The following is a 24,325-nucleotide window of genomic DNA, read 5'->3' as shown; positions in this document are numbered from 1 at the left end:
TATGAACTAATTCAGTATTTTAGTCAATATAATAAGAGAAAATATGAAAGGGACGGGATCATTTACTTGAGATTTAACTTGATCTTCCACTGGCATGTTACCAGTTGATGCGCGGTGCTTTGGATGTGTGATATGAAGTCTGGCTGATACAGTCTCTCCAAGCCTGCATTATTGCTAAAAATACCACCTGCTGTTATTCTGCCCACCCTTCTGCTTCTGTGTGTTTCCGTCTCTCATGCGTGTGCATGGTGTAATTGCTGTTATCTAAACTTGTTTTGTCAGCCGAGGCTAATTTTCATGTGAATGATAACAAATTGCAATGTTTTGTTTTGTAATGTTTATTACAGGGCAAACATCGCTGCTCAGATTAGGTGTGCGTAGTTAGAGAATTTTATTATGTGTACAGAAGCCCATAAGGTTCATCTCTCCTGGAAACAGAGCGTAATGTAGCGGAACAACACAACATCTGTCTTACAGAGAACCATTGAATTTACAGAATGTACACGCGTGGGTAAATCTTCACAAAATGTAACAGTCGTGGTGTGTCAATTTAACATTAAATCAACATTTGTTTTGCAGAAAAATATAAGGGGCTGTTAATGTAGTCGTGTTTTACCTGCTCAGGTGTTGCTGCAGCTGGTCCAGTTTGTGCTCCACTTCTCCATATGTGATCTCACAGTCCAGATCGTCGTCTTCCGTGCCGCGCTGCTCCGGCGTGTTCGTGTCCACACGCTGTTTGATTCTGTCTGCTAACCATCTAGTGGTCTGTATACCTAAAACATGCATTTAATAGATGTTAACACACATAATTGTTTTTAAATGCATGAAAGGAGTAGTTCACCTTCAAAATAAAAGTTCTGTCATCATTTATATGCATTCTTGTCATTTCAAACCTGTATGACTTTCCTCTGCAGAACACAAAAGAAGATATTTTGAAGAATGTTGTTCTGTGCTGTTCTGTTCCCTACATTTTTCAAAATACCCTCTTTTGTGTTCTGCAGAAGAAAAAAAGTCATACAAGTTTTAAATGACAAGAGGGCGAGTAAATGAAAACTGAATTTTCATTTTGAAGGTGAACTACTCCTTTAATAGAAAACACAGATTTTCTTTTACTTGTTATGTTTAATATTAACTCCCGCGATGCAGGTTTACATTTTAAATGCACGAGTCCTTTCAATTTGAATGGATTTGGACTGGCTGTCAATGTTTTATTGTTCATCAAACAAAATACATTTCTTTGTTCTGTAGCATAGTTGCTTTAAATTCCTTTGTTCTGTTGAACACACAATAAGATATTTTACAAAAAGTAAGCAAGCAAAAACAGTCCTGGGGCACGTTTGACTACGCTCTTAAAAATAAAGTCGCTTAAATGTTCTTCACAGCGTTGCCATAGAAGGTTCTTTATGGAACCATTAAGCCAAAACGGTTATTTTTTGCATCGTGAAACACCTTTATTTTTAAAAGTACAAGATCTGTTTGGTTACAAGCATTCTTCCAAATATCTTTCTCTGTGTTCATCAGAACAAAGACATTTATACAGATTTGAAACTCAAGGACGAGTAAATGATTACAGAATTTTGGGGAGAACTTTAAACTGTGTTTTCTTGTCCAGTATACGCAGAAATTTTGCATCGTTTTTCCTCGCTGTCCTTTTTCAGAACAGACCTGTGACCCACCAGCTAGAAACCACTGTGTTAAGAACAGCTTGAATAGTGAGAAGAAACCGCGAAAGTGTGTTTGCGTATAAAGGGTGTTGTCTCGGTGTTGGCGCTTGTGTAGGTGTTATATTGCTGTGATTCTTGTATCAGTGAGACTCGGGACTAATAGAAACACTTACGCCTGTGGTTATCTCTCAAACACACCTGCTCCTTTCAGAGCCAAGAGCAAACCCATCAGAACAGCTGCCTCCGCGCGAGACTGCAATTTACGTCTGATCAGAGACTACGAAGGAACCAGAAATGACCAATGTAGTGAAGTAGATTCGTCCTAAACAAATTCAGCTGTATAGATAGTCGAAATCTGAGATGGTCTGATGTGACCTGTGCAGGCTTTCCATTCAAGAGCTGGGAAGGGAGTTGACAGGTGTGCTTTTCTGTTCTGTTTTGGTGTTTATCCAAAGGCTTGACAGGACAGGACTTGACCCAACAGGGATGTTGGCATGGTTTGCTTCTTGATATTGTAGGTGGTATTGAGGGAGGGACAGCATTTTATTGAACCAAAATGTGAATACGCCTCAGCACTCTTCAAAAAGTAAAGGCCAAACAAATGCCATAGAAGAATCATTTTTGGTTCCACAAAGAACTCTTCATTCAGTTTCTTTCGTATATTTGTATAATCTGAAGAACCTTTTTTTCAACACAAAGAACCTTCTGTTAATCAGAAAAGTTAATGGTTCTCTATGGAACCGTTCAGACAAAAAAGGTTCGTCATTTTTAAGCCAAGTTTATTTTTACAATCCTGATATGTGGGCAGAAAATTGTAAGCATCATACAGTCGTTCTTGATCGTAGGCACAATTTATGAATGAAATCCATGCAACGTTTTTGTCTGTTTTTCTTAATGTGTTTCTCTTCTTGGTAAAAAGACACATTTTTGTAGAAGGAAATTCACTATTCCCACCCCCACTGTTATTCTCACAAACAAAGTAAAACCTGAAATCATCTACTTTATTTATTACATTTAAGGCATTTTCCTTCCAGATCATTGGTTGGTCTTAATACATATTATGTGCTTTATATAAAAAGGATTATGTAGATGGTTATCTATGGTTTAAGGATAACGGATATAAAACAATCAATTGCTCAGTATTCATCAGTCAGTAGAAAGATATAAGAACACGTGTGTGTGTGTGTGTGTTATTTTCAATGACAATCCTCTTCAGCGCTTCCGTGGATGGTTGGGGAGGCATTAGCTGGCTTTGCTGTAGCATGGAAAGAGGGAACATTGCGTACTTGTTGAGGAGAGTCGGGGAATTGCTGCCCAGCGGATTTTCCTAAAGCCTGTAAAAAGGGCCGTTTTGTGCCTTAAGCTCCTGAAAGACCCTGTTTGACCACGGTCTCTCTCTCATCGTGTTGCTTTAGTCTGGATTTTGGAACCGACTGATTTGATCAATACCTTTTGTTTTTGGCATTGAAGCTTTGCTTTCTGAAAGGAGGCCAAAGATCAGCAGTCTAAAAGTGTTATGACAATCGTAGAATATCTTATAAACTGTTTCATATAGAGTCTATCTTCTCTGAAAGGCATAGAAAGCACTTCATATTAGTCATTTGGTGGAGGATAATAGTTTGAGGAGTGGTTTGCTTTACATTACATTTGTGCATTGGCAGATGCTTTTATCCAAAATTTCAGTGCATTCAAGGTAGATTTGACCTAATCTATGTGTTCCCTGAAGACCAAACACATGCATATGCTTTAGTAGAAACAGTTCTACCATAAAGCAATAGTAATATTTTATTTATATATTTACATCGCTGCATTGTACATCTGTCTAAAATGATATGAGAATGTGTGAGAGATGATGAGAATCGCAAATAATTTGCTGATTCGTGAGTGTTAACACACCTATCTCACCATTACCGCACAGTCCGTGTTCCATGTGTTCATCTGGAGAGACGAAGCCGGGTGTGGACGTGCAGCTGTGTACTGATGGATCCTCCATTATTCCTGCTCCCAGAAGAGTTTGATGTTCCTCTCTGGAGGTGTGGCGGTCCTCTGAACTTCTCTTCGAGCTGAGCCGAGACTCTCGACGTTCCTTCCTGAACTCGCTGTGCGTTCCTTTCAGACTTTCCCCTGAGGGATGATAATCAGTGCAGGTCAGGGATACGAATGGTCCTCGAGCTCCAGGGCAGACAAAACGGAAAATAACAATGTGTTTGGTCTCATTACTTTGTCTTCAGACTGTATTTCTGATGAATACGGTGCTAAACAAATTGTTCCTCCAACGTTTCAGTACATTAAATAACATTATACTGTTTATACTTCGTAACAGGCTTCGATGAAGGAGAGAATGCTTCATATGAAAATATTGGCTTTCTCTTCAGGTTGTGCTTTAGTTGCTTTGACACGAGACGATGCGTTTATGACGAGGAGTATGTAGGAGAAATGTGGTTTTCTTTGGTCGTTGTGCTAAAATAAGCTACATTCAATTTTTTTTGGAAATTAAGTCATTCTATCAGATTTCAGGGTTCAGCCCTAAAAGCACACACAAACTAACAAAAGCATATCACGAGAAACCCAAACCAAAACGATAATTCGAAGTTAAAAACAACAGATAATATTTACCTTTCGAGGGTTTACGTTTGAAGGAAGTCTTCCTCCGACTCTTTGAATCCTCTCCGTCAGAATCACTGGCTTGTAAATATGTTGCCTGTTTGTGACAAACATACCGTCATTTACTGTAGTGAATGATCAACGTGAATACCATTCGACTTTTTTTTACCTTTGTATTGTTGTCATCTCTCAGGTTAAAGGTCAGCTCCAGATTGGTGAGGAAAGAGTCGGCAAACTCCGGATACATATCCAGAACCTCCAGCAGCTCCTCTCGCTGGATAGTGTGCAGGTCACAGTAGCTCAGAGCTCTCACGTCTGCATTAGATTTACCAGGTTTGGCGTAAAGGTGAATCATCTCTCCAAATATGTCATTCTTACCTAAAGAATAAAGGACAGGTTAAGTGTCTGTGTGATGCATACGAATGTCAAGTTATATGGAACTGGCATCATATTTATCTGAGCACTTAGGTGAACTAGATATTCAAAGTTATTTCTGTAAAATAATCTCAAACTTGTTTACGTTTGGACAGACAGAAATCTTCGCTAATTTCATCCGTTTTCACCGGTATGAGACAAGCAGCTTTTGCGCAATTGTTTGATGTTTTTCATGTTGCTTTATCTATAGCCAAACCCACGAAAAGTCCTTAAAAAAAGCCAAATGTAACCTGTTGCTTTTACGTTGGTCAGATGGGTAATAAGTGAAACTACACAAGACTGCACATCTTCTGCGATCTGTTCGGTTGCATGTCACAGCATGTGTCTGTTCATGTCTGAATGGGATTTTCAGTGTTTGCGTGTGTGGGGATGGGGTCAATTTAGGTCAGAATATGTGCATGTGGATTACGAGAGTTCAGCTCCCATGTAGGGATTATGAATCACGTCATATCAGGTATACGGATTCTTTTCCCTACCTCTCCTCCTTTTATCATCTTTCTTCACCTGATCTCTCTTCTTCCTCCTATACTCCTCCTCTTGACCTCACCTCATATCCTTTCCTCTTTGTTTCCATCATATATATTTTTTTCCTTTTCCTCTCCTCCTCGTCCACCTCATATCATTTATCGTCTCTGCAACACCTTGACTCCATCTTTCTTTGCCCCCTGCCTCCTCATCTTAAAACCAAAATGCAAATGCATTTTGAACATTTATATTATTTAACAAATCTTTTGGCAATCTAGCAGTCGATGTTTCTCTCTGAAAATCGGTGGTCTCTCAGCTTAGCCACTTGGTTAAATGTCAGACCCTCAGAGTGATTCTGTCTTCAGTACGGACCGAGCTGCAGGTGACATTTGAACTGAATCGGTTCAAACTCAGCGGTTCATTAGGGAGTTGACAGTTCTCTACAATCTCTCCATGAAGAAGACACAAAGCATTGTGGGTATTTTCAATTTTTTTTCGCTATGGGTCCAAAGAACATTACTCACTCTCGTGTTAGCCTTAGTGACACCCTTAATCACCATTTACTGTAACGTTTTGAACCATCGCAATGAACGTAAAAAATGCCTGAGGCTGAATAGACCGATTAATCGGAGTCACGTACGCCTGACCCCGAGTTTATTTCAGGTTTCCGTTCCGTTTATTTCAGGTTTTCTAATAACATAACTATATTTTATCTAATTTATGTTCATATTAATTAGCATTATTATTTTATAATAATTGTATGAAACAAAATTATGTTGTATGTTCATTTTATTAAATAAACAGTTTGTTGAATGGCTCCTGCATGTAGTTTTGTCACATTTAAATGAACCGTATGGAACATTGACATCTAGCGGTTGAGCTTGGTATGAGATTCTAAATTCAAAATATTGGAGAGACAAGTTTAGCCAAGTAAAGGTTCTTCTCGGTTTCTTTTTATTGTTATCAGAAATTATCTACAGGCACTGTATTGTTTGTGAATGTGTACCGGGCGTTCATTTGTCTCCACAAAAGTGAGCATGCACAGTAACGTTTGTTTATTTTGTTAAGATGAAACCGTCTAGATGAATATCATTGTGCTTCTTGTGCTCCATAGATGAAAGATAGATATTCAGATCGGAACAACAAGTAAATAAAAATTTTCATCTCACTATTTTTCATCATTGTGTGGCTTTTCAGTCGAGCAAGTTATTTTAAAATAACTCTCGTAAAATAGTATATTAAAATAATATAAATATAGACAATTTATGTCAAGCAATTAGTATGTAATTAAAGACGGATAAATCGGCTGGTATTTGGTCAAACCACATGAATACTGTAGTATACTTGAGTATTAACCATAGTAAACCAAAGTTATTAAGATGCACCACTGCCATTAAAATGAATGGCGAGGAATGCAATGCTCTAGTGAAGGAAGTCCCGCCTTCCGGTTAAACCAGCCAATCGTCAATCAATAAAGACGAACGATTCCGTGGGGCGGGGCTCTCGTGAGGGGCGTTTAAAGCAATTTGAGCTTAGCAAACCAAAATTATGATACAGTTCATAGCCTATTTCTGATTAATAATTAAACAAATTGTGATTTTTTGGCCAGCGATTTTTGAAATATCTGCCTTCTCCTATCAAGTAGATAGGACTGTGGACTTGCTATGATGTAAACAATACATTGCAAACATGACCGCCGAGTGGCACGACTTCCATAAACAGACTTTGTGTAAACTGTAGTAAATCTTAGTATACTGTGGTATGTTACAGTGATTGCTACACGTGGTGAATGTTTTCTACGGTATAAACTAAAGTGAGTTGATAAACTAGTATGGTAATGTTAACTGAATTGTACTACAGTTTATTATAGTAAAGTATAGTAATTTTTTTTTTAATTTGGGTGTCAAGATTACCAGATCTACCACTTGCCTTTATAAATCCATTTTAATCTATATAATAAATAAATGACAAATTATTTTACTATATGTGACCCTGGACCAGTCATTAGCACGAGTATATTTGTCTATATACACGCCTACAAACTTTGCTCGCTGCTGCCTGCTCTATGGGAATTACCCACTCAAGTTTGATATCTATGTAAAGTAAAAATTTTCTGAATTTCAGAAACTTGTTTCTTCCTAACAACGGCCTGCTACAGAGCCTCTGATTAACAACTTCTAAAAAATACTTCTCAATATTTGGATTTTTTTGCAGCCTCAGATTTCAAATTGTCAAATATTGTCTTTTCCTGACAAACCATGCGTCAATAGAAAGCTTGAAATGAGCTTTCAGATGATGTATAAATCTCAGTTTCAAACAATTGAACCTTATGACTGGTTTTGTGGTCTATGGGGCGTATTAATCAACGTGTATACAGTATACAGTATATATATATAAACTATATTTACCATATTGTACACTTCATTTTATCTGTACAGTACGGTATGGGGGAGCAGCAGTTCTTAAAATGGGTTTACAGGGGGGCACGACTATGAAAAGGTTGAGAACCACTGCTCAAGTACATTCTCTGATGTGTTCTCCATTAGCAATGTGAGCTATAAAAAGCCCAGTCCAGCTCTGAACTCTCTCTCTCCTGCGCTTTGAAGATGCCAAACACATCCAGGGGCCGCCACTTAATAGAAATGTCAGATGTCTCTTATCAGATATCCCAAGTCCTGGGGTTCCAGACGCAGTATGAAACACAAAGCAAAATCCCCAAAGACAGGCCAGGCTTGTTTCAAGGATAGTCTGTTTGACATTTTATCATATTCTGAAAGAAAATAATGTAGCCATTTCACTAAGCCTTTTGATTTCAACACACAGCAAACTGCACCCTTGGCACCTCTGCTATCGGCTGCTGTGTTTAAGCATGTGAGGACAACGGCACACCTGCCCTCGGGAGATACGGCGCATACCCTCTCTTTTGTTGCTAAACGCCGTGTCGGTAAACAGCATGTCTAGGCTGAGAGTTCTGCAAAGGATGTGACCGGGGTAACGCCTTCAAAACACACACTATCACATACTGCTGTTCAAAAGAAGATAGTAACCCTGAACCCCATTGACTTCCATTGTATGAACGCAAAGCCACCGAGACATTTCCCAAAATATCTTCTTTTTTGACACACACATACAGGTTTCGAATCACACGATGGTGAATAAATGATGACAGAAACTCTTTTTACCGGTGCGTATCGAGCCGATCTATCGTTTAATGGAGAGCGATTGCCGTGTGAATATATATATATATACTGTATCTGTGCATTAAATAGTTTTTTAAAACTATGTTTAATTCTTACCCAGAATGGCCACCACAATGTCGTCCTTAAGGATCTCGAGGGACCCCCGAGACAAGAAGTATAGAGCTGTAAGGACGTCCCCACAGTGCACGAGAGTATCTCCAGGTGGTGCGTGGGTAGTTTTGAAATGTATAGCGAGTGCACGCAGACAGCCTTTAGTGGCACCTCTGAATGCTTTGCATCCCTCAAGCAGGCTTTGATTTAGATGCAGACAAATATCTGCTTGCAAACACTCTGGAAAGCCTTTTAAGACCTGCAGGTAAACACGAGCAGAAGGTGAGCATCATTAAACTCTTTCCATTATCACCAGAGATTAAAGAAAACGCATGAGTACATAACATTACCCACAAATACAGTCTTCTTATTGTGAGGTGACATGGGCTCGGTTTCAATATCTAGTGTGCTGCTTTCTACAACATCTAAAATGTGATGAACCGTGAGCATCAAAATACAAATGATGGGTGAATGTGCGGGTCGGTTTTAAATCAATATACGTCATATTGAACGATTCATGTATTTATAATCGTTTCTCAATGCATCATGGGGTTTGATTGTCATGGTGATACTACTTTAGAAATGGAAAAGAAGTCCTGTGCAATAAGTCCAATTATTCATTCAAAAAAAAAAATAAGGAGACTTTGAGAATGGCAAACAAACCCGTTTCTTAGCAACATGCAGACGTGCTGAAACATGTGCAACTTTTATCTTGAAGTGAGAATGAAAAAAGGCCCCTAATGCATCTAATGCACGTTTATTCATGCCAGCGTTGAAGCCTCTGGGGCTGGGCGATATAGCTTGAGAGTTAAATCAAATTAAAGTTAAATTAAGACGCATTGTGCTAATTTGAACATTATTAAATGAATAGAAATGACAGTATGTTGAAGACTGTTAATAACAGAAAACGTTGGTCCCCATTGACTTGCAATGGTTTTCGGTCCATACAGTAGAAGTCAATGGAGGCCAACGGTTTTTGGTTACCAACATTCTTCAAAATATCTTGTTCTGCAGGTTTGAAATGACAAGAGGATGTTGTGACAGAATTTTCATTTTGGTGTGAGATATCCCTTTAAAACACAGTTATGTTAGTTCTCTGTGCAAATACTGTTAGCCGATACAAACGTCCAGTAAAGTTTTTTTAAGGTGTTAGTAATTGCTGAAAGGAACATGCATTGATCATTTTATTTCATGCATTTTCTAATGTAAACAAAACAACCTTGTTGTAAAGAGAAACGAATATTGCTATAAAGCAAGTAGTTTTAGCTGTATTGCCCAACCCTAAATCCGCTTTTGAAAGTTTTGAAAAAAAACAGTAAAAACAGTAACGGATGCAAAATATATGCTCGTGCAATGTATGTTATCTGAGATGGAGTTATTAAAAAATGATAATCAATTATAGTCATAGACATGAATGGAGATGAGTCCTGAGATAATATAAATACCTCCTGTTCTTCCCAGCGTGGTGAGGTTGTTCCATTTTATAGAGGCAGATACAGGGAGAGACACGTGTTGCTTTCAGTACATGAATCCAGAGATTTGTGATGACATTGTGAAATAACAGAGCATTTTATTCTCAAAACTAAAACTCTTTGACTAGGCACCAGATGGCTACAGAAGACATTGATGGACACGTGCAGTTATTCTGTAATGCATTTATTACAGCATGACCGTTTTTTTAACAGAGCATTCTGGTAAACAGACATAATATCCAGGAGAAAAATAACTTCACACGCACCGTGTTCATGTCAATGCCATTGGTGTACGTCCACGAGTGTTGGAAATACTCCTCCAGTCTTTGCCTGAGTGGATTCGGGATCTGATGGAAGCGAATGAACTCTTTGACACGGAGCATCTGCGTGTGATATCGCGCCGTACCTGAATACAGCCGCTGGATGATGGCCGAAACGTTCCCGAAGATGCTGGCGTACATTAAAGCTGGAGAAGAACCATTAGGAGAGGTATTATTATTTCATGTGCTGTTTAGCAGGTATTTCTGAAATGTAGAAGAGAATTCACTGAATGCTTTTACACAAAAGATCTTACAGTTTCGTTTTCTGCGCATTTACTCAATAATTACCTGCAATTCACACTGTTAATTTAAATGCCTGTGATTGGTCACCATGGTCATGTGCACACCAGGCATGGTTGTGATTGGTTTAACCTGTGATTATTAGTTCAAATGCAAGCCATTACATAATCTTGATTAAGTTCACATGGACTTAATGCAAACTTTACTTGTTTCATGAAAAAGACCATAACATCATGACTGAGTAAATATTGACGGAATGTTTAAGCTATTTGCAGGTTTTTTGTCAGACTTACATCCAATAAGCATGACACAGATGGAGAAGATCTTCTCCGAGTTGGTGTTTGGAGACACGTTTCCGAAGCCCACGCTGGTCAGAGAGCTAAAGGTGAAATACAGGGCAGTGACATATTTATCCTTTATGGACGGGCCAGAACTGGGGTCACTGTAGTTGTATCTTTTCCCAATCGACACACCGAGATTGTCAAGCCAGCCGATCTTATGGTCCAGGTATGGCCTCTCCACATTTCCAATGGCGTACCAGATGCAGGCAAGCCAATGAGCGATGAGAGCAAATATACACATGAGGAGCATCAAAACCGCAGCACCATATTCGGAGTAACGGTCCAGCTTCCTGGCAACCCGAACCAATCGCAGAAGTCGCGCTGTTTTCAATAGGCCAATTAGAGTTGTTGTCTTGTGAAAAGAGAGAGAAGGTGAGCATTAGGATCTGTTTTAACACATCACATTTACATTCATGTATTTGGCAGATTCTTTTATACAAAGCATTTGAGCCTAACAAAATGTTAAATGCTTTGAATAAAATAGTCTGATAAATGAATAAATGTAAACATAGATTTGATCAATATTTGCATTCACTGGGATAGAACCTGTGACCCCAGTCAAGTAGAGTACGTTGGGTAATTAATTATGAGACAATTTTCTAATTTCAGGGAATGATGCCTTTAAGGCATCTTACTGTGGGGGCAGACTAGATGACAAACATGCTACAGGATGTAACGCCATCGAACACAATCTCTCTGTGAAAACGTAACTATTTTGCGATGTGGCTAATTCGAAATGAGTATGATTTCCTTTCGCGCCAGTGACGTTAGGTTTAGGGGCGGGGCTTCAGTATTGCTTTTTTCAAGTAATCGCAGGCGTTTGTACGATTCACAACGTTAGAATTCATACAGATTAGCCGCCTCCTCTCAACCTGATCTCACAGGAATCTGTAACTATTTTTTACATTTTAAACAATAGTCATTTTTCTATTTTGATTGTGATTCATTGACCCAAAAACTGAGAAAACTAAATCAAATTATAGATCATTTTGATTGAATTTCATTATTTGTGATAGTATCTTTATTGTGAATTCTTAGGGATACATTAATCATGTCGTAAAAATCTGATATTGTGACAGTACTTGCTAAAAACACATTTTACCCACAGCTTCTTTGCATCGACTTCCACACTAATTCATATTTTGTTAACCGTGTTTAATTTTATAACATTACACACTGCTGCGCCTGCTAACACCAGAGATCCATCTCATCAAAATTTCGCACTGCGAGGATTAAATAATCACCCGACATGAGAGACATGGGTAATGAGCTTCAGCAGTCGTGTTGGATCTATGTCGTGGTCCTGGCTCAAAGACAAGAGATAAATCTTCATTTGTGGGTAGAATCTGAATAAAGACACAGTGCTCGGGAAGCCAACGACGGATCCCTACGGTACAGTAGCTATAGCTCGACCCTACTGAGAGATCATTTGTTTAGCATTCAATTACACTGCGGCCTCACAAAGTTGATGTTTGAACTCAGAGCTGATATTTTTAGAAAGGGTCTTAATAGATGCGTCTGACACCGATGCCTGGCACTCACTGACAGTGTGCAGAGCGAAGCATGCGATTTTCTTTTTGTCTCTTGTTCAGAATTGTGGACAAAGCTGTGGTATCTGACACCAGCGGCCATTAAAAACTCATAAGCTCCTTCTGTTCACACCGAGTTATAGCTGGACATGACGATAGAATGAATGCTGAATTATACGACTGTTCATCAGAGCATCTCTCTGCTTTTGACCTCATGCGAATACCACGATTCTCATGTTTTGCTGTCCAAAGAACCCATTGGATTGTAAGCCCCTCGTCGAACTGTTAGTGAATCCCTAAGACATTATAACAGACATTGACTTCAATCCAGAGCCAAGGGGGCCTTTTTATCAGGTGCTGACCTTTGGTATCATGGCTTATGTGCTGAACAACGAAGACTGAAACCTGCTGTACTCTTTGGTACTTTTTTGCCGATGCTGTGAGCATGAGGGCTGTTGAATGGCTGTGTGCGGCTGTGTGGAGGATATTGGCTTGTTCATCTTCGACAGTGCATGTTTTTAGTTTTAGAAGGATTTTAAAGCATAAAAAGAAAAGATTTTATTTAGCCCAAGCAGGGTAATTGTGTCCGTAGTCTAAAAATATCCAATGACACTATGAAAATGTCAGCCAGTTTCTCTTGTTGACATTTATTTTAAAGGCAGTGAAGTTCTTATGTCCTAGGGATGCATGAGGCTCCGAATGACACAGATGCCGGAAAACCATATGTCCTGATATGCCGGGGCGATTGTCATTGGCCTCTGACGGGATATTGGCCACATAAACAAGCAAACGGCTTGCTATTGCTGTAAGCTGTTCAAACAGCGCCTCTCTCATCTTCATCACCATCATTGATTCCCATTTGGTAAGCCACTAATCCCAATAAATGGATTCAGAAATGAGGGCCATTCCGAAAAAGAAAGAAAACAGCATACAGTACATTATAATACTATAATCCCAGATTCGCTGAAAGGGGTGTGTAGTTGCAAGAATGAGCCGCCCACCCGAGGCTAAGTGCTTTCTGATCTACTTTTAAAAACGTCTATATCTGATCTGATCTGCAGAATGGACAACTAGTCCAAACAATTCAATAAATATTTGGGTAAACAAATAACGAAATAGTCTAGGTCAGGGGTTTCAAATGACCTGTGTTTCGGTTTAAAATGAGCCTTTAAAATCTGTCCCACAATAACATTTTGGTTTGACTTTATTTTGTAGTTGTAGACTTCTGGCTGTAGTGCCTCCGAGGTCATTTAATACCCCTGACTTATTTATTTTAATTGAATTCATTACATGATTACATTTGGTCATCACTTACTTCGTCAGACCCTGAGCCGAATATCAGCAGGTCGAAGGGAATGGCCGCCACCATGTCTATAAGGAACCAGCCTTTAAAGTAATGGATGGCGATCTTCCCCGGATGGCTCACGACCTCCTCGTTCAAGTTCACGTACGTGGTGCGAAAGTTAATAAGGATGTCGATGATGAACATGATGTCCACTATTAAGTCCACCACGTTAAGAGGGTTGCATGAGTAGCCACATTCTCGTCTTTTTTGCTCCTCGCGATCGTTGAGCAGGAAGGCAGCGGAGTAAGGAGTTAAAATGGCCGTGTAAATGACCAACAGTAGTATGAGCCAGTCCCAGACTGCTTTGAAAGGGCTGTAGTGCAGTATTGTGAACTTGTCGATGCGTGCCGTCTGAAGCTTGTACTCGGGTAGCACGTCTGCACCAAGCGACAGGACCTAAAACAGAAAAGACGTTAGATTGTATGCCTGCAGTGGAAATATGTTTGGTGAGTCATTGTCTGTCAAGAGAAAAAACTAAACGCCTATCTAGCATATGTCCCATTATTGGTTTTACATATTTTGGGGCCTATAAATCTTAACAGAAACGTTTATTGTTTATTTTTTTACTTGACAGCTGTCCGTCAAATCACATGTGTTCATATCATTCCATGTCGTTTTCATTTTTCCATTCCAGCTGATGCAATCATGGAGACATACAGTAAGTGTACTGTCTCTGGGAGCCTGCGAGCGAGGCATAAACATTCATTTCTTTAGAATTACACTGTCTATACTGGCAGAAATGGTCATCTTTTTCCAGGTTAATCCTGAAGTTATCTAGGATTTAGTATTCCGCTCAAGGGCAAAACGGTAGATAAGACTGCTGCCAAATGTTACTGGAAGTGATTTACGGTCAAACCTGTTTAGTGCTTTTTTCTCAGTACTTTGTTTACCGAATGTTGTCTTTTGTAATCTAAACTATTCGTAAAAACTCTGCATTGGGTTATATCCATGTCACTAGCTTCCATCCAAACGTGATGAAAATCATTTTAAAGTTCGCAATAGCAGAAGGGATTTTATTTCAAAATTTTGGCCTTTCCATCATTTGTTTCTTATGCGAAACTTCAAAATGTGTGTAAAACCAGGGTGAGGGAACCCGGCAACTGTCTCCCGGCATCAATTGCATTTGTCACATTTGTTTTGCGTTTTTCTTTGGATGAATGTAAAATCTGTTACAGAGAAGGATGTATTTTCAGCATATGTATGATTTCTATCGCACCGAATCAAAGCTTCAAATTAAAAATTTAAAACCGTTACAACTGATTTGTTAATACTATAATAATAATAATATATAATAACTATTTCAGTGCCAGTATTTGGTTGACACATCTACATAGTAGGTTGCATTTAGCTTTAATAGCCACAATGGTTACAAACTGTCTCATTGCCTCCCTACGCTTGTATTGAATGTGATTCATTGACCAAAACAAGAGAAAAGACAAAAAAACGAAAGTAAAAATGAATTTGACTGGCAGCATCATTTTGTTTACCATGATAACTATGTAGTGCAAATCTGATATTGTGACAGCCCTTACCACGTTGCTTTTATTTTGCTCTGCTACCAACAATATTGAGGTTTACACTTTGCAATATATATTATAGTATACTATTTGCAAAACCATCAAATATCCGCAATCATTTAGAAATAGTGAGTAATCCAGTCAGTGTGTGTCTGTGATTCAGTATTTCATCTTTCTACAGGAGTTAACCAACTAGGACAGTCAGCAAATGAGGCGGCTTTTCTTACTAAATACTTCATTAGAAATCATGACGCCTTAGTCTATTTTTTCTCTCTCCTAAGAAAGTGATGAATTATGTATCTGGTCCTCTCGTCCGGCTCTCACACGAGCTGGCAGGTTGGAAAGGTAATGTGAGAATCAGTCAGATGTGACATTAAGCTAAATGACCTCTGATGAGAAATCAGGGTTTACTGCCAGAGCACTTTTGATGGACCGCTTGCGTTTCTGGATGGGTTGTCATCAACTTCAATGTGTCCTGTTTCCATCACAGCTGCTCTAAAAGCGGATACATTTAACACCAGGTTTGACTCGACATGTTTTAGTTTTGTCCTGCGGTCTGACTTTGACTTTCATTGAAGGACTCTTCTAGAGGTTATTTAAACCTAACAACGTATCACACAGTTTCTCTGACTTTCAGAACCTGGTAGGACAGTTTGTTACCTAAATTTCATGCATTCTTTTTCTATTCAGTATTAAAAAATGAAGATTATCAGAATATCCACCCTCTTTCAAAGATAAGTAGGTATAATTCAGATGAATATTATAAAGAATACGTGAGCAAATTTTTATTAAACTATGTAATGAAGTGAGTACTAGTATAATTACACTTTTAAGTTTTTCACTCCCACTTTTTAGTTTTTTGGAAGTGTACTTTCAATTATGCTTTGAGGGTAACAGTAGCCAACTTAAGGTTCACAACTTTCACTACTTTTCTGAGAAGTAAAGTATCTAAAAAGTAGACTGATCCAAATTTTTTTTCGTTTGGAAGTATACAAGCACATTTTTATAAACCTAAGACACATTTCTTTACTGACTTTAATAAAATGCATTCTGGGATTGTTTTTACTTTGAAGGACAAATGCAATCGCGACATTCAAATTTGATCAAAAAACTCTTGCAAAGATATACTCAAACAGCCTATGATGGCCGGTCTAGGTAGAAAGTGTCTGTGTGCGTCCGCATGGGTGCAAACAGCCGAATCGAGCTTTCAAGAACCCAAGGGGAAAGTTCAACTCACACTTGCTCTTACACACACACAAACTGTTTCAGCAATACATATTGACAATATTTGGAGATATTTTCCCCCGGGGTCTTGTGCTCAGATGGTCCTTTGATACGCTTTCAGCGTCAAAGCAAGAAGAAAAATATGATAAATGCGAGCATGTGACGGGAACTCTGAATAAATTCTGGTGTTTACATTGTATTTGAATATCCCTCATGTTAGATAGATTTGCACGAACTCTTTCTGCTTGTTTGTGCTCGTCAACTGTTGAGTTTCCAAACAAAATCCCGAAGCAACTGACACACATCTTCACCTTATTCAAGTGTTAAAGTCGACATGAAATGCTGTTTGTAACCTGTTCACACTCATAATCTGACGTGCATCGGACAGATGGAACATTAGGATGTGAACACCTCACCTGTGTGACCTTCTCTGTGACATTGTGAGTTCTGTCTTTGACCTTGGGTGCGATGATGGTTTTCTCGGAGGACGGAGGAGAAGGTGCTTTCTTGTCATTGGCCTCTGAGAAGTTGAGAGCGATGAGAGGAATCTTGTTAATGGTGCTGTATTTGTTTAGGTTCGAGTCGGAGGTCGATCCTAGATAACTGGACTTGAAATGGTTGAATGGACCTGACAGCGAGAAAGGCAACATTGTTGATGTTATAGTTTAATATTATTGTTTGTTATTTATAAATGACACCATTTACAAACATATTTCTGTTTCTGACATTTCAATTTACTTGTGGTAAAACGCTGCCTCTCTTGCTTTATTGCTCATGGCGGGTTAAAGAAGAGAAATACTCTCAGAAGATGACAGTGGCTGTCGAGATTAAGAGCCGCCGGAAGTCATTCAGCGTGTAGCATTGATTTTCTGTCCTGATCAGTTTCATTTAGTGGAATGTGAAAGGAAAGTTCCTGTCTAAAGTCTGAACAACTAAGTCATTTTAATCCACCTGAATGCAGCAAGGTCCAGCCCCGAGTGTTATTGAAATCACAGGGAATATGCTGCATGAACTAATCAGGAGATCAGAAAGCCGTGGAGAGGTGAAATCAGGCTGAAGACGGATAATGATGAAACGGCATGAGGCCCCAGACACCGTGATGGCCGCCTCTACTCGGTATTCTCAAAGCGCTTTTAAAGAAAAACAACCGGTTTGATCTCTAAATGCCTGTTCAAACCGTGAATGATAACTACAATTTGTATGTTAGCTTCTACGTTAACAACACAGACCTCTTAGCTTGTATGTTTAGTTTAAATCCATGGGCACATTACATAGGAATGGATTTTGATTGGCTGTCATGTTTTATCATTCATTAGCTAGCAAAAACTCCCTCTGAAAGTGATCCTGCGTGTATCGTTTCGCTGTAGTTTTATCATCATGTGTTTTACAGTTTTTATTGCTATTGGAATCTATTCTCTTATGTGAATTCTGAATAACTGCGTTGCGCATTACTGAACATCGGTTGTTTACGCGGGTTTGTTATTTACATGTTGACGTGCTTAAATTGCATTTAAATGGTAACGGCATACCCCAAGGGAGCGCAAACTGCCAAGTGCCAAAAAGATGTGAATTATAATACATTTATATTATAATACATTTGTCAAACATTATACATTTAGCAACTTAAACTCGGTTCACACCAAACCCGAATTAAGCGTTTTGCATGAGAAAATGACATGCAAAGTAGCAAACTGGCAGTGCGAATGACGCGAATTGGGTGGCGAGATTGACAGGTAGACCAGATCTGAGATCAGTCATCTAGTTATTTTTTTACAATATTAGACAGGCATGAATCAAACTTGGATGCAGGCCTCCAATCCTCCGGGCCCATATGCACCTTACCCAGATGCTACGCCAGTGATGTGAACGCTGCATCGCAACTAATCTTATTGCATATGCATTTGTAGGAGTTTCCTATACATGCAAATATAGATGCAAACTTTACGGGAGGAGTAATTTATTTAATTAAATCACGAAACTTCATTAACTAAGGTTTGCGCACATCATTGTACTGGTATTTGCAGATTTATTTTCTTCGCAATCAAACCCCAAGGCTTTACTGTTTGATCTATTGGAAAAATACAATGGAATGGTTGTGACTTGTGCTTTTTTAAAACAGTTTGCAAATGTATAGTAGGGTTTCAAACAAACACTCACAAAAGCAGTGCTTCATTTCATATTTTGATTTGGTACTTCTCAATAACAACTCCATATCAATAACAATTATTAAAGGCCCAAGGTCATTCATTACGATGGCATTATTTATGACTGCCTTACTCTTGCGGTTAGACGTGATCATTTGTCAAGCAAATCAATTAAATAACTACTGTTTTCATTTCATCAAACTAATGGGCATACAGTAATGATGTTTGAACACATTAGCCACTTTCTGTTCTTCAGATCCATATTTGTCATAGCATTCAGAAGCAGAAGTGTTTTCAGATAGAGAACAGGGTCGAAACGTCGAAGACCAATAGAGAAAATATCCCTTCCTCTGCCCGAGTAGCAAGAGCATAAATCATGATTCCAAACTATAATTTAAACTAAATTCTATTGGCAATCGAAGAAAAATTTGCTCTTTGTCCCACCCCTTCATGTTTCAATAAGAAAGAAAACAACTGAAAACTTATTTTTAAATGTGATGTCTGTATGTTTGAAGCACTTACCTTCACTTTCCTGTCTGTCCAAAAACATCCGTTTGGAGTTCGTACTGAGCCCCTCAATGTCATGGACGGATGAAGCTCGTCGTCTGCTGCAAACACTGTTTCTAGAGATGGACTGGGCCAGGAAGGTGGTTGACTGGGCCTGGGATGGACTGGGACGGTCCCAGGTCTGTTTGGGGGACGAGTGGTCGAGGGGAACAGACAGTGGAGAGGAATGAGGGCTGGAACTGATGAGCGCTTGGGTGTCATTGGTCTCCGCCGGACTGCAGGGGTCTTTTGTGGGCGAGCGGACGTCTGTCGCGGCCGTAGAGTCTTCACCGGCCCTTGGCGTGTCCACCAGGACTGTGTCTGGATCCTCCTGGGGGAGGGATTGTTTACTGGTCCCCAACAGCTTCAACGCTGGCAGGCGGAAGTGGAAGAATCTTCCTTTTCCTGGAGGACATATGGAAATACAACAGATTAGTTCAGAAATGCAACAAACATTGACGTGAAAGCTACTAGTGAAATGTTTATCATTGCAAGACGCGTTCTGATTCATGATATTTTTTAAGTATACAATATACAGTATGCACTGTGCAGTATTTTATTGAATCAATTCAGCAGCTTGTTCAAAATAATTTACAGTAATTGAGGACATAACAATAAACATATTATATATATATATATATATATATAGTATTTCTGATGAGAGATGTTGACGCTAATTTTATGGTATTTTTAAAGTGACCATTGCATCGACTGTAAAACGTTGACTAGCTGATCTGGACACATTAATATATTAATACAAATATCAAAAAAAAATATGAGTGCATATATTATAATAAAAATGAAAGTAAAGTAATTAAAATGACTGAAGTAAGTGAATAAGTGTCGTCTGAAGTGAAACGACATGCGAGTAAAAAATATATTGATAAAAGAATCAAATAAAATAGTAGGCTGACAGAAAGGGGGGGATTAGACAGTTGTATCGCCGAACGCATCATTTGACATTCAGTCAGAAGTAAGGTAATAATAACTGCCTATTACATTAAACATGAAAGTGTTTTTACACCGTGTATGTACGTGAACTTGTTGTTGGACACTCCATACACTTTAATGACCGAATCCAACACATTCACAGCACATGGTTAGCGTTCATCCGGATTCTAACTGTGCATTGCCCCTCAGGAGAACAGCGGTCTGACATATGGCTCATTTGCTCGGCCCTGCCCTTCATTTTCCCAACAGCCTTTGGTCTGAATTCATGGTCAGTAAGGACACAGTTTTCATTAGCAGAGCAGCTTCTCAACATGTTTTTTTTTGTGTAACAGGATGTGATCAAACAAATCCGCATCTTCCCGGGAGATTTAAGTGTTTTCTCTACGGTACATCTCTGCTTTGAAGAGTAAACAGCAGTGCGTCTAGTTTTCAGTAAATAAGAGAAAGCGATCTGATCTAAGACTAACACAAGTGTAGTTTCGCTAAAGTCCAGTCACAAGACGAAATCACCAACTTTGAAACTATATAATATAAGTAGCCATAGTAAGTCACAGGAAACTTGAATATGTGGTATATACGTGGCCAAATGAACTTGGTGACACTTTAGTATAATGACCAATTATCATTATTAACTAGTTTCTTATTAGCATGCATACTATTAGCATATTGGCTGTTTATTAGTAGTTCTAATAAAGCACATATTCTGCATGATAATATTCTACATCCCTAATCCTACCCAATACCCTAACCTAACAACTACCTTACTAACTCTTGACAAGCACCAGATTAGTAGTTTATAGTTAACGGTTTGTTAAAAGCGAGAAATTAAAATAAGATGTGACCATTGAAGGGTAATGAAAAAGTTTAACATCTGTATGACCTCCATTTTATTAAAAATGCAAATTAAGAGTAACATAATGCGACGAGGACACTTTTTGTAGAAACTTCCTGATTTGAGTGTAAGTTTCCAACGTGCGTTCCCGAGAGCCACATGACAACCAAAAACACATCCGGTGTCAGCATCCCTCGACGCATGCGTGCCCGTATGGTCAGAATGTGCATGCATTGAATGATGCTGACACCGGATGCACATGGCTCCTGTGTTTGGTTGCGTTGCAATCTAAGGAGGAGTCAGAACGTTTAGCTTTTTTGCAAATGTCAGCACACATTGGGGATTTAAAACAGGTGCATCTGTAAAACAAAGGCAGGTGCACTCAGTCATAACTGAGGCATTAACCTGCCGACTGCTGATGAGAAACGGCCACTGTAAGCGCAGATGCCAAGCGCGTGAACGTAAACTCTACTTGGGGGGGGACAGGTTCGGGTGGTCAATCACAAAGGCAGAGCTGACCGAGAGCCAGCGGCCGGGAATACGAGGACTGGCTCACTCATCGAACCCTTCGCCTTCTGTCACCGCCGCCTGCAGTCCTCCTGTCACGCGTGTTGATGCGCTCCTGACAGATAAACACGATAAAGTGCCCCAGGGGGGGCAGGCAGGTGTGGACACATCTTTGTTCCTTTATTGTTTTGCATCTTGAACTGTATTTTGGAGCGCTGTCTCACAGAGAAAAGATCCTGACACAAGTAAGAGGTAAAACCAAAGGCTATAAACATCATTTACACTGCGCAGAGGTGTGAGACACGAGGCTTTGTGATTCTGAGCGATGTTGACGACGAGAAAGTCAGTCAGAGTCTAGAGGTTAATTAAACATAATGAGATATTAAACCATCACAGACTCTTGTCCTGTCCTTCCTGTGACTGTCAGCACATTATACTCAATCATGAGCTCTCGCTCGCTCTGTCTCTCTCTTTCTCTCTCTCTCTGTGTCTCTCTCTCTCTGTGTGTCTCTCTCTCTCTCTCTTTCTCTCTCTCTCTGTGTCTCTCTCTCTGTGTGTGTGTCTCTCTCTCTCTCTGTGTCTCTCTCTGTCTCTTTCTCTCTCTCTCTGTGTCTCTCTCTCTCTCTCTCTCTCTCTCTCTCTCTCTCTCTCTCTCTCACGCTCGCTCGCTCTCTCTGTCTCTTTCTCTCTCTCTCTCTCTCTCTCTGTCTCTCTCTCTCTCTCTCTCTCTCTCTCTCTCTCACGCTCGCTCGCTCTCTCTGTCTCTTTCTCTCTCTGTCTCTCTCTCTCTCTCTGTCTGTCTGTCTCTCTGTCTGTCTGTCTGTCTGTCTGTCTGTCTGTTTCTCTCTCTCTCTGTCTGTCTGTCTGTCTGTCTGTCTGTCTGTCTTTGACACGGTCATTCCATTGCCTGTAAGACTTTCTTTCTTCTGCAGAACACAAAGATATTTTCAAGAATTTTGCCCCCCGGCATTGGTTTATGTCAACAATAGAAGTAAAATTTTCATTGTTACAAAGCAGCTGTACAAGAAAACATGTTTTATGTTTATGCAAATCAAAACATATATGCAGTGTTAATTAAATAAAACTATAAAATTCTAGCAGCCCCCCCGCCCAGGCAAACAGTGCTAAACAGTATGCAAACGGTGGCGAGGAAATGTGGGTAGTACTTTCCTTTAAGCATGTATGTATAATGTATTATAAAGGAAATAATTAAAAGGCTTTAAAACTAATTTTATAATGCATTATACAAACATGCTTTAAGAAAAGTGTGGACATACGAGGTTTCAGAAATCAACAATATACATTTTTACTTATATTCTTTTTTGTACCGGTATCTGAGTCTTGTCGCTTTTCAACGTGTCTGTGCACTGGAAGCTTCTTCTTTTCTCAGCCGATTTTGAAGGTCATGCTGTTAGGTTTATAGGATTTGAATGTACATTAGCATGTAAATGACTTTGGTGTTGACTTATCATAATGAAGCGTAATAGATTTGGTCGCATTCACACTGATAGAGTTTCTGTTTCAGTATACGCTAGAACCTGGGGATTACATCCCATGATTCCTGTGCTTTAATTTTGTCAGCCATGACTGTGATTTCCTATGACTTACTATTTATTACATTTAATGCCATCCAACAGAACAAAAAAACAAAACAAAATGTGGCTGGCTGCTGTTCATGTCTGTACGGTTAGTACGGAATAACAAAGCAATAATGTTTTTTTATTCGTAAATAAAGTTTGCGGCTGATACGACACCTTATCACCATCGGGTTTTAAAAGGTGTCTTTAATCAGATCTGGGTCCTCCAGACATGATGAAAACCTCTTTCAGACACACATGCTTACGAACACACTAAGCCTGACTCACAAACACATTGCTGGAGCACCGATACCGGTACCGAATTTGGGTTCAGGTGATATTGTATTACCTAAAATGTAGAGTTTAGTACAGAGTGCTTGTTGAAGTTTACTCTCCATGATGCCCAGAGACATCAAACATTCAGCGACATTCCCGCTAAAAATAACCTTCACCTAGAGCGGCGCCGTGCTGAAATGAAAGTCCTGGGGCATGAGCAGCTGCGCAGAGCCGTACACGACTGCACCAAGCCCGCGGACATGCAAACATGCGTTATCATCACAATGATTGTCCGGCCCGCGGCGTGATTCACAATCAGATGGAGTAGAGAAAACTGGCCGCAGATAGACGTTATCGTGATGATAAAGACCATCCACAGCACTTTAAAGACAAAACATTACGTTTAAAGCGATACAACTTGTGAGCACCGGGTAAATTGAGTGCATGCGAGTAAAAACAAATCACTTTTAGGTTTTTAATTGTTGAACGTCTTAGGAAGATATTTAGAGTTTTGTTAGAGTGGCAGGACAGTACATTTGTTTAGTTTGTTTAGATCCATGGAATAATCTATTTTAAAAATGAGTCGCAACAAAATTGACTTTTCCTTTCAGCTGCTCTTTTTTTGGTCTATCATACATTTCAGAAAAAACCTTCTTCCATCTGCTATGCTTTACAGAAAAAAAGCATGCTGATCCAACACTGCAAAAATGATTTCGTACTTAATATTTCGACTCTAAAACAAGACGAAAAATACTAAAGTTTTTACGTTTGACAAGCAAATTATCAAACATCGTTTGATAAGACTTCTTTGAGTCTTGGTTTCTTAAAAATGCATCAAAATCAAGTCTCCTTTTGCTTACAGGAACGAACTAAATACATATTTGCCAACAGGATAAAAAAAGATTATAACAAAACAAGATAATTTTTCCTACCCCGTTCTTATAAGCAAAACGTGAAAGTAATTTTTCTTTTTCAAGCGAATGAATACTGATTTAAGAATGTTTAGGCATTTCTACTCGAAAGCAAGTCTTTGGTTACTTAACATG

General features: G+C 39.2%; 1 protein-coding gene across 1 annotated transcript in view; it reads right to left on the bottom strand.

Annotated features, from left to right (window-relative positions):
- LOC306898821 (potassium voltage-gated channel subfamily H member 7) overlaps positions 1-24,325 on the bottom strand; it is a 52,587-nt gene that overhangs the window by 2,524 nt on the left and 25,738 nt on the right. Inside the window, exons 4-13 of the mRNA XM_079464640.1 lie at positions 19,113-19,541; positions 16,863-17,074; positions 13,676-14,101; positions 10,784-11,183; positions 10,191-10,396; positions 8,465-8,717; positions 4,438-4,646; positions 4,281-4,365; positions 3,561-3,788; positions 617-773 (exon numbers count right to left, since the gene is read on the bottom strand). Of these exons, the coding sequence (XP_079320766.1) occupies positions 617-773; positions 3,561-3,788; positions 4,281-4,365; positions 4,438-4,646; positions 8,465-8,717; positions 10,191-10,396; positions 10,784-11,183; positions 13,676-14,101; positions 16,863-17,074; positions 19,113-19,541 (2,605 nt within the window). The remainder of the gene's footprint in view (positions 1-616; positions 774-3,560; positions 3,789-4,280; positions 4,366-4,437; positions 4,647-8,464; positions 8,718-10,190; positions 10,397-10,783; positions 11,184-13,675; positions 14,102-16,862; positions 17,075-19,112; positions 19,542-24,325) is intronic.

The sequence above is a fragment of the Barbatula barbatula genome, assembly GCF_947034865.1.
Source record: "Barbatula barbatula genome assembly, chromosome: 9".
Lineage (NCBI taxonomy): Eukaryota > Metazoa > Chordata > Actinopteri > Cypriniformes > Nemacheilidae > Barbatula > Barbatula barbatula.
Note: the sequence above shows the minus strand (reverse complement) of the source record. Positions and strands in the feature narration are given on the sequence as shown.